The 11,412-nt window shown below is 38.2% G+C and overlaps 1 protein-coding gene across 1 annotated transcript; it reads left to right on the forward strand.

Moving 5' to 3' along the window:
• The first annotated feature begins 43 nt into the window (after positions 1-43).
• Positions 44-10,691, forward strand: LOC109923864 (AP-3 complex subunit mu-1). The gene is made up of 8 exons (XM_020523900.2): positions 44-316; positions 1,005-1,176; positions 3,599-3,736; positions 3,953-4,038; positions 4,222-4,355; positions 7,514-7,721; positions 7,900-8,044; positions 10,039-10,691. The coding sequence occupies exons 1-8, from the start codon at positions 44-46 to the stop codon at positions 10,137-10,139; spliced, it is 1,257 nt and encodes a 418-aa protein (XP_020379489.1). The 3' UTR covers positions 10,140-10,691.
• The last annotated feature ends 721 nt before the right edge of the window (positions 10,692-11,412 follow it).

The raw sequence follows: 11,412 nt of genomic DNA on the forward strand, positions 1-11,412 counted from the left end.
TTAAAAGAACACAAATCAACCACTGGGACGAAACAAGAAAAAAATGATCCATAGCCTGTTTCTCATCAACAACACTGGCGATATCTTTCTGGAGAAACATTGGAAGAGTGTGGTGAGCCGGTCAGTCTGTGATTATTTCTTCGAGGCCCTGGAGAAAGCCGGGGAGGCGGAAAATGTGCCTCCGGTGATCCCCACACCCCATCACTACTTGGTCAGCACATACAGAGACAAGATCTTCTTCGTTGCTGTCATTCAGTCCGAAGTGCCTCCTCTCTTTGTCATTGAGTTTCTCCATCGAGTGGCAGAAACTTTGCAGGTTTGTACACGCCAAACGTAAGGGGGAAATCAAAAAGTCCGTCACTGTAAATGGAACTACCTTCGGCGTCTTTTGTCAGTTTGTTTCGACGTGAAGTGAATCTCTTTGCAGGAGAATCTCGTTTGGGGAATTTACCGATGTTGCACTTAACACTGAATGTGTATTAGCTAGAGCCTGGGTGGGAGTGAGATGATTGTTGGGTTCAAGTCCCCCTCCAGAGACTTGAGTGTACAATACAAGAAAACAACAGAGATCCTGTGGCCATTGGAAACTGTTCTACCATTCGGTGTAACCTCTTGGGGTTAATTCAACAGTTCCTACATACTCCCCAAATCCCTTGATTCCTTGGGACACCAAGTGTGTTCAGGGAGTACTACGCATTGTGGGAGAGAGGTGCTCAGATGAGAGAGGAAATCGAGGTCTTGTCTACCTTCTCAGGCGGACATAAAATCCTTTGACACAGTCACAAGGAAAAGGGCATCTTGACTCTTGATCAACATCATTATCACTTAAGAAATGATTTACAATGTGGAGCATTCCTGGATTTCTGACCCATTTTTTAGAAGTACTAGCTATAAATTGGGTTGTCCCAAAGCTGTAAAATGTGCCATAAATGTATATTTTTAAAAATCTTCAGTCTGACACAAATAGTTTAATTAAGGAATTGCATTATCACATTGTTCTTCAGGACTATTTTGGAGAATGCTCTGAGGCTTCAATTAAGGATAACGTTGTTATCGTGTATGAACTTCTGGAAGAAATGTTGGATAATGGTTTTCCATTGGCTACTGAATCCAATATCTTAAAAGAACTAATTAAACCTCCTACAATTCTTCGCTCTGTTGTTAACACTATTACGGGTAAGAAGTGGCTCTTCTACCTCATCAAAAGAGTGGCGTTCAGAATTATGAGGATTTGTTTGATAGAATAAACTCTTTTCTCTGGCATGAGGGTCTTTAAGCTAAGGTCACAGAAGTAAGATAATTTATAAAACAACTGAAGGGGAGTGAAGACACTTCTTTTTTTCCATACAGGGTTGTTGAGATTTGGAATATTTTACCTAAGTCATGGAAACAGATTCTGTAGGTACACTTAAAAGACATATTTGAAGAGGACCAAGTAATAAGGTTATTGGAAAAAAGCTGGTGTATGGGACTAATTCACGTCGCTCTTTCAAAGAGTCATTGGCTGACCCATCTCCTTCTGTACTGTAAGATGGTAAATTTGAGCAATGGGTCTACACATATGGACCATCATCAGATTGAAGATGCACATCGTGCTTAATTAACTTCAGTTGAGGTAACACTGTTGATATACTGAACATGGACTTGCAAAAGCATTTGTCGAATTGCCATGCTACAAACATGAGCAAAGTTAAGAGCTCATGAAATAATTGCAACAGTGGCAATATATATTCAAAATTTGCTGAATAACAGGAAACAGCAATGGTTAATGGAAACCAAAACAGACATTGCTGGATACGCTCAGCAGGTCTGGCGGCATCTGTGGAGAACGTTTCAGGACGAGTGACCCTTCCTCATATGTGATTGGAGTGCCCCAGGGGTTGGTGATAAGATTCCTATTCTTCTTGATGAATATGAATAACATATACCAGGGCACAATTTCAGAATTTGACAATGACACAAAACTTAATCTTTTAATGAACTGAGAGAGGGTCATGCAAATCCTCAAATGGACATGAGTTACACAAAATGAGTGGAGAAATGGCTGATGAAGTTGAATGTAGTAAAGTGAGAAGTGATTCATATTTGTGGAAAGATCATGGATGGGTCAGTAGAAGAAAAAGTACAATTCTAAAGAGGTTGCAGAAGCAGGTCAGCCTGGGTATATTTGCAGAAATATGGAGGTCAGTTAGCTTATTTGAATGGTTTACAATGCAGAATGACACCAATAGCATTTACTGTACCAGATGATGCTAGCATGAAGGTCCCACGTTCTCAACCTCACCTGAGGTGTGGTGACCTTCCGGTTAATCTCACCACTAGTCATCTCTTTCGTGAGCGATCAGCCCTGTCATGACTTTACCTTTACTGATCTCTGTGAATTAAGTTAAAGTGGCAGGACAAATTGAAAGTGCAGTTAATAAAGCAGATGGCATCTGAATTTATCAGTAGAGGCATTGAGTACAAAATCATGGAAGTTGTGTTTAACTTGCATAAGTTCTAGTTCACCCCTCATTTGGAGTATTGGATTTAGTTCTGGCTGTCTCACTTTGGAAACGATGTACAGATGGTACTGAAAAAAATCACAAAATTGGTTCCAGCAATAGGGAACTTGAGTTTTGTGGACATTTTTGGAGATATAGTTTACTTTGGAAAAGAGAAGATTGAGGGAAAAGTTGACAGGTATTCAAAATCAAGAGGCGTCTGGACAGAGTGGATGTGGGGGGGGAAATCTGTTCCCATCAATGCAACGATTGAAAAAGAGAGTGTGTGGATTTATGGTACTTGTGAAAAAACAATGGCAACATACGACAAAGCATTTTTATGGTAGTGAGTGGTTGGAATTGAAATGTAATGTCTGTGAGTATCATGGAAGCATGTTCAATAGAAGCTTTCAAGAGGAAATTGGGATATGATCGGAGTGGAAAAATGTGCAGGGCTACAAAGAGAAAGTAGGCAAAGTGGCACCAGGTGAATTGCTTCTTCAGAGAGCCAACATAACCTAATTCGGATCAATCTGAAAAAGAGATGTTGTTACACACTTCCGAAGCAGGTGGGACTTGAAACCAGACCTCCTGGTTCAGAGGTAGGCATGCTAAGACAGTGCTACAAAAGCCCTTATTGCATTTTTATATGCTGTGGCCAATCTGTAAGATCACTCATCTACTTATTTCTCTGTAACTGGCTGTATAAATGAAAATGACAGTGCAGTTTAAAATCAATTCCGCTTCCCAAGTGAAACTGTTGCTAAGACATGGATATCATTTTGTCCAAAGCTGGAAGAAAAAGAGGAAGGATGCTGAACTGTAGCCTTCAGCAAGTTGACATGACAGTTGAGATTACTGAAGTGGTCAAAATCTACTTAGACTAAGATTTCCTTGCTCTTCATCCAGTTTCCTGAATTGAAATGCTTATGATGTGGAAAAGTTTCTATCTCTTTCAAGTTGGGAGATGTTGCAATATTGCGCAAAAACTACAACTCTGAATGATTTCCATTGTTTAGAAATCCATCTTTGTAGAAACTTCTTATGTACAGTATTAACGTACACTATTGCAAGGAATGGATGAAGTTATACCTTTTTATATTTTTAATTGTTAGGTAGCAGTAATGTAGGAGATCAACTTCCAACGGGCCAACTGTCAAATATCCCATGGCGAAGAGCAGGAGTCAAATATACAAATAATGAAGCTTATTTTGATGTTACAGAGGAAATTGATGCCATCATTGACAAATCAGGTAAAAGTTTGTTTTGTAACTATTGTAGCCACTGCAGCCAATCAGATCCTACAGCTATTAGCAAGGAAACCATTTCAGTTAAAGAAAAAAGCACTTCCTATCAACACTTAAGTCTTCAGTATGTCAAGCATTAAGTAATTTTGCTTTGTTAATAGTTTGCACAAAATACTCTTATATTTTAAGTGGTTTAGCTTTGGTAGTTTATGTTTATGGCAGGATCAACGGTCTTTGCTGAAATTCAGGGTGTTATTGATGCTTGCATCAAGCTAACTGGAATGCCAGACCTCACCCTTTCCTTTATGGTGAGTACTGTATTTATTTATATATTTATTGCAAGGAATTTGAGAGAATCCCTTAACTGTTGCATCCATAATCTACTAATGCAAACATTTCATAATGTTCTGCGGTTTATTTCATTCATTTAAATGTTCAGATACTAATATTACTCATGCCTAAAAATGCACCCAAATTTTCATCACTGGTAGAATCCAAGACTACTAGATGATGTCAGCTTCCATCCATGTGTTCGCTTTAAAAGATGGGAATCTGAGCGAGTTCTGTCATTCATTCCTCCAGATGGAAATTTCCGTTTGATGTCTTACCACGTCAGCTCACAAAAGTAAGATTTTTTTGGCATATTTGAAAATTTGACTAGTTTAATAAAGAGGTCTATTCTGGGACAATAAATAAGGAATAACTGATGTAATTAACTGACTTAATAACAACTTCGGCATATTCTTTCGACATTGTTACTATTGCCAACTAATCACACTTATTATTGCCAACTAATTTTCAATGTTGATGAATGAAACTTGATACTAGCAGGTAGTATCTTGAGAATTGAAAGATTTTTGCATTTTGGTCAGTTCACCATGATAAAAAGCATAAAATGTTCAAACTGGTTTGAATTATTTTTAAAGCTCAGGCTAACTAATGAAAGTGTTTGAGTGTTTTGGTTTAAGTGGCTTTCAAGTTGGCCCAATATTGTGAACTCTGTCTTTCTTCTGATGAGATTGGTCAACATTTCTTTAACCTCCATTCTCAGCTGTAACTTGCATGTTAAGTGGAATGCCAACTGTAAAACGCCTCTATGTTTTTGTAATGATGTAGAGAAATACCAGATCAGAAGAAAACAGAGGTATTTGAGACAAATGATGAGATTTCAGGATGCTTTTATTTGGAAGTGGAGAAAGAAGAGTCTCATGAAGGAGTTTCAACAAGTTAAGCCCAAGCAACTGACAGCTAATTTAGATTTTTGACAAAGCTTTTGGCCACCTGCCTAAATATTGTTTGGTGGTAAGGGTCCTAATTTTGTATTATAAGCCTTACTTTGGATATTTTCCTATGGTAAAAGTATAAATATAAAAGCTTTAGATGGATTAGAGGAGGGCAGGCTACAGTCAAAAAGCCAAATGGTAGAGAATGGAAAGGTAATGGTGGTTTTGAAAGAGAAGTGGGCCAAAGCAGTGGACAGGACTTGAATATGAGAATTTAAAGAGGTAGGAGTATCACAGGAAAATCTGTTGATGTGGTAAAAATAGATTTACAGTAGGCATTCACTTAGGTTCCATATAAAAACTTGTTAGCTGAAGTTAACATTCATGGAATCAAAGGCAGTTTATGTAGCTGGTAAAGTAGTAGAAGAGAGAGAGAAGACGAATAATGGCTATGCACTCAAATTGGCAAGAAATGACAAATGATGTCCCACAAAGTCCAACTATGTGCTTGGAATTACTGGGTGTCCTGAGACATGAATCACAACTTGAGAATGCAAGTACAGCAAGTGATAAGGAATACAAATGGAATGATGGTGTTTGTTGCAAGGAAAATAAAGTATAATTGTAAGAACATGTTGTGACAGTTACGTAAAAACCTAACAAGGAGAAGGAATAGGCAGTTTAGCCCCTCAAGCCCACTCTGTCTTCTCTTATGATCATGGCTGATGTCATTTCAGCCTCAGCTCCACTTAACTGCCTGTTCTCCACAATCCTTCAACACGTTCCTAATTAGAAATCTGTCTATGTAGTCTTTAAATGTACTCAATATCCCAGCATCCACCACTGTCTAGGGTAAGGAATTCCACTGATTTGCAACCCTTTGAGAGAAGTAATTTCTCCTCATCTGTTTTAAATCTGCAACCCCTCTATTCTGGACTGCCCCATATGAGGTAACATCCTTTCTATGTCTGCTTTGTCAATCTCCTTCAGCATCTCTTATGCCTGAATTAGATCTCTTGTTGTTCTAAACTCCAAACAGTATAGGCTAAATTGCTTAATCTCTTGTCATAAGCCCTTATCTCTGAAATCAGTCTAGGGTCCTGGCGAGCCTTGCCAGACAAGACAACCTTGGGGTGCAGTTTCATAGTAGAGTCACAAGTAGACAGGGTAGCGAAGAAGGCATTTACGATGCTTGCCTTATTGGTCAGTGGATTGAGTACAGAAGTTGGGATGTCATGTGGCTGTACGGAATGTTGGTTGGGCCAGTTTTGGAATACTGCATTCAGTTCTGGTCTCCCTGCTGTAGGAAAGATGTTGTTAAACTTGAAAGGGTGCAGAAAAGATTCACAAAGATGTTGCTGGGGCTGGAGGGTTTGAGCTTCAGGGAGAGGCTGAATAGGCTGGGGCTATTTTTCCTAGAGCATTGGAGGCTGAGGGGTGATTTTAGAGGTTTATAAAATCATGAGGGGCATGGATAGAGTTAATAGCCAAGGTCTTTTTCCCAGGTAAGGGGAGTCCAAAATAGAGAGCACAGGTTTGAGAGGACAGATATAAAAGAGACCTGAGGAGCAAATTCTTCGTGCAGAGGGTGGTGCGTGTATGGAATGAGCTGTCAGAGGAAGCGGTGCATGCTAGTACAATTATAACACTTAAAAGGCATCTGGATGGGTAAATGAATAGGAAGGGTTTAGAGGGATATGGGCCAAATGCTGGCACATGGAACTAGATTAGTTTAGCATATCTGGTCAGAATGGATGAATTGCACCAAAACGGTCAGTTTCTGTGCTGTACAACTGTTATTCTATGACCACTGCTCACTTAATTCCTTTGTAGTTATCTCTTCCTAGTTGCTTTAATATTTCTAGCTAGTTTTCCTCTTGTACTATTTTTCCGTCTTTAATCGTCATAATTCTTCGCTGATCTTTACAGTTTGTCCAATCTTCTGACCTGCTGTCCATCTTTGCACAATTAAGCTTTTTCTTTGATGCTGTCTTTAACCTCCTTAGTTAACCACACATTCTTCAGCCAGAAGCACCAAGTGGATAATCCATCTTGGCCTCGTCCAGTGGTCCCAAGTGTTACATAAACCAGTCTTCAGCTACTTTGATTCAGTCCACATGATGAAAAAACGGTTATGGTTCCTCCATTGCACTCTAATTGTCTGCCATTGCCTATCCACTATCATCCCTTGACGTAATGGTCTCCAATTTATCATCACTAACTTGTGCTTCTTAGTGTTCTAGTTTATTTAGATTTAGAATCCCTATTTCAGACTCATAATCCATCTTAATGAAGAATTCTCATTAAGGGTCTGAAGGGTTATTGGGAGGGAGTCATGGGAAATCAAAGTTGAGGCAATGGTGGTGGAGCAGGATTGACAAGACTCCTGCTCAGACTTATTGTATTACTATTTTCAGTCCCTGAAAATTTGAAGCTTAATGGGCACTTTGATTGAGACTTGAGATTCTGAAAAGAAGTTGTAGGCTGTTTTTAAACCAATCAAAATCTCAAAAAAAAAAAAGGAATCTGAAACCATACTCGTCAAGATTTGTATTTTCAGCTTGGTGGCAATACCGGTTTATGTAAAACACAACATCAGCTTCAAAGAAAATGGATCTACAGGGCGATTTGATGTAACGATTGGGCCAAAACAGACCATGGGAAAGACACTGGAGAGTGTTCTAATGATTATTCATATGCCTAAAGGAGTGCTTAATATGACCCTGACTGCAGCACAGGGCACTTACACATTTGATCCAGTTACCAAGGTAAGTCCCAGCATCTCTGAACAATTTTTACACTGCAATATGTGTATGTCGTTACTTTAATGTTATGTTACCATTGGTAGATTTTTAAAATGTTGAAAGTAATCCTTAAGACTTCTCAGTATTGAAGGAGGAAGTAACAGATTTAATAATTTGACACGATCCTGTGGCTCTCTCTCAGGTGTTAACTTGGGATATTGGAAAAATTACCTTGCCCAAGTTACCAGGTCTAAAGGGAGTGGTTAACCTACAATCTGGGGCACCCAAACCAGAAGAGAATCCAACAATTAATGTTCAGTTTCGAATCCAACAACTTGCTGTATCAGGTGAGAAAAAAATGTGCGGTTTACTTTAAAGAGGGCCGGAATGCTGACAAGATAGTAATAGAAGTGGCAATGTTACTTTCTAGTGTAGGATCATTGATTTGTACTTTCTTAGAACTTTTGGCATAGGGCTGTATTTCATAACTCGTAATTTACTAGTAATTACAATACATCTCTTGGAAAGGAGTTTTCCCACATCTGTACATGTAACAAGAAGTAGTAAAGGAGGATGTTGGAGTTGAACTTGTACTGAAAGGAGATAAGAGCGTTGAAGCTGTTGTATGATAGTTTGAGGAGGCAGTGGTATTCTGTGTTGGGAATTGCATCTGCTTTCTTCAGACTTGAAATCTATACCGAAAAGAGATGCTGTCAAAGAAACATTAGAAGATCCCTTGGCGTCATTTCCAAGAGCAGCAGAAAATTTATCGTTGGTGTCCTTTTCAATATTTATGTCAATCAACAGAACACAACTGAGCTGTTTCCAAAATGCAAATGATTACAGTAAGTGCTTCACTGACTGCAAAATGCTTTGACAGAGGCTACGAACGGCAGTATTCAGACTGAAGTATTTTAAGTGTAGACATCAATATTTAGCAGCAGAAGCATTGAAATCTCTTAACTGGGCAAATCTTTGAAAGCCGAAAACGATCAAGTGTAAGAAAATTGCAAAGATGGTGAAATAGAAGTAAGTAGTAACTGTCAAGAAAATATTTTAATGGAGGAAAACTCAGTCACACAGGAGAGTGGAAATATTTGACAATATTCGAACCACACCAAGGAGCAGAAAAAAATTGAATTAAAGTGCCCATTCAAGTCTAAGGCTTGGGATTGAGTAGATAAAAACAAAATGTGCATGATTTAGATGATGATGACGACGTGGATGTTATCCCATTGAAGATTCAGTTCCTTTACAAAAGTATAATTGATTCTCCACAGGTAACTAAAAAGTAGTATATATTTAATTTCTCATTTTGCTAGTTAATATTATGTGGTCATAAATGTTGGTACAAAATCATCTAAGTGGAAAACCTTTTAAGGATGGGTAAGAAATTTCTTCACCCAGAGATTAGTGAGGGCATGGGATTCACTACCACAAAGGGGTTGAGACCAAAAAAATGCATATTCAAGGATGTAGATACCACTCCTGTGGTTGAGGGATAGGGGAGAGGGTAGGATTAGGGTACTGAGATCAATAATCAGCCATGATTGTACTAAATGGTCTACTGCTCCCATGTTGTATGTTTCTGTGTCTCTCTATTCAATATGCCCATTTTTACCTCTTCTGTAGTACTGTCAGCGTCCTTGCTCTAAATGTGAACAATGTTCTGGCTAGGTTTAGGTTTTTTATGAACAGTGATGATGGTTACTATGATTATCTTTGTGCTGTTGTACCACGCTAACCTGTATGTCTTGTATCAAGTGAAGTAGTAGTAATTATATTTCCAAGTCAGGCTGTCGAGTGTCTTGAAAGAGTTATGTGCAGGTGCTGATGTTCCCCTGGAGCTACCGTCCCTTGTCCTTCTAGAAGGAAATGATTCTTTCAATTTCTACAGTGCATCTAGTAGGTTGTACACACGGCTGCAAATAATACAAATCCCACTTGCCTGGGTGAGTATTCCATCATATTCTGGACTTGTGCCTTGTAGATGGTGGATAGGCTTTGAGAAATCAGGTATTCCTAGCCACTTGCTTGCTGTTGTAGCCCAGTGTGTTTGTGGTAAGTCCAGTTGAGTTTGATCAGTACTAACAAGGATTTTTTAATAGTGAGGGATTAAGTGAAGGTAATACTATTGAGTGTCTCTTACTGATGAGTCATTGTTTGACATTTGTCAGCTCAAGCCTGGCTATTGTCCAGATCCTCTGCCATGTGAATTATAACCTGAACATTAGGCAAGTGTAAATGAATATCCACACTTGTGCCTTAGAAGGAAGGGAAGGTTTCATTTGAGAAAGTATTTTTTCACGTTTTGAAATACTATTTTACTTTTCCTTCCTAGGTTTGAAAGTCAATCGACTGGACATGTATGGAGAAAAATACAAACCATTCAAAGGTGTAAAATATATCACCAAAGCAGGAAAATTTCAAGTCCGGACATGAGGGCAAGAAAATAAAATTTGAAACTTGGATATTTCCTGTCATTTGGAATTCAACTAAACAGAACAATTATTTTTGAAAATTTAACATTTCTGAAACTGCTTTTATTGAAGTGAAAGGGAAAACATGAAATATTTCTATGAGTTAATTGCCTTAATTACTGATTTTTTTAAAACAGGAATATGAAAACTGGCTTATGTAATTGGAACTGTTTTTCATAAACAGTTCCAATGTTTACTAAAATATCCTGGATTATGTATGACACCAAATACAGCATAGTAGAAATTATAAATTAGCATCAAATTGTGCATGGAAACCTATTTATGCATATATTACTACTTCAAACGATTGACACGGTCATGCATGCACATATTTGAAAGTGTTTAGAAGGGAGCAGGTTAGCATAGCTCAATAGAATTATGTATGTTATCCACTGTTTGTGCCTGACAAGTACTAAATTGCAACACTTGAAGTAGATTACTTTAACGGTAGCCAATAGCATTGAATGTTTACTGTAATATTCAGGAATAGGTTTAATAAATATTTTGGGTCACATTTTGTACTCGTGTCCGATGATTCAAACATCTCAATTTTTATATTTCAGCTTGGCTGTTGCTGTCTTTTGTCAGAGGAAAAACCACGTTGCATAGTGCAGCATCTTTCATCAGGCTAAAATTGTTTTTGTACGTAAGTTGCTGGAAAAGCTCAGCAGGTCTGGCAGCATTGGTAAAGCAAAAGAGAGTTAAAGTTTCAGGTCCCGAAATGTTAACTTTTTTTTTTCCTTTCAACATGCTGTCATATCTGCTGAACTTTTCCAGCAATTTTGTTTGTTCCCAATTTACAGCAGCTGCAGTTCTTTCAGCTAAAAGTAGTACTGGCTGATGAATCCTATACATCACTCAAAATGACAAAGAAGAGGGTACTCAGTGGACTGAAATGTAAATCCAACTTTGAGTGATCAAGATGACAACATTGCTGTTGTAGTGAGAAGTTGACCGGTATCCTGAGCTTCTGTAGCTTTAGGTTAGAGGGAATACAAGATTTTTTTGAACTTTTCATCTCGCAACAAAGCTGCATAATTTGGTGTAACAGCATCACAGAATAGCATCTAACTAAATACTTAACTTTTACTGGCTAAACATCTTTGTGCACAGTCACAGGTATTTTATTTCAAATTTCAGCAACGAAAACAGTTGTTAAAGCTGAATTTTTATTTTTTTTTTAAAAAACAGCTTTACCTTCAAGCTTCAAGTAGTGCATAACTTCAAAAGATGTT

Source organism: Rhincodon typus, chromosome 34 (genome assembly GCF_021869965.1).
Source record: "Rhincodon typus isolate 14 chromosome 34, sRhiTyp1.1, whole genome shotgun sequence".
NCBI classification, from domain to species: domain Eukaryota; kingdom Metazoa; phylum Chordata; class Chondrichthyes; order Orectolobiformes; family Rhincodontidae; genus Rhincodon; species Rhincodon typus.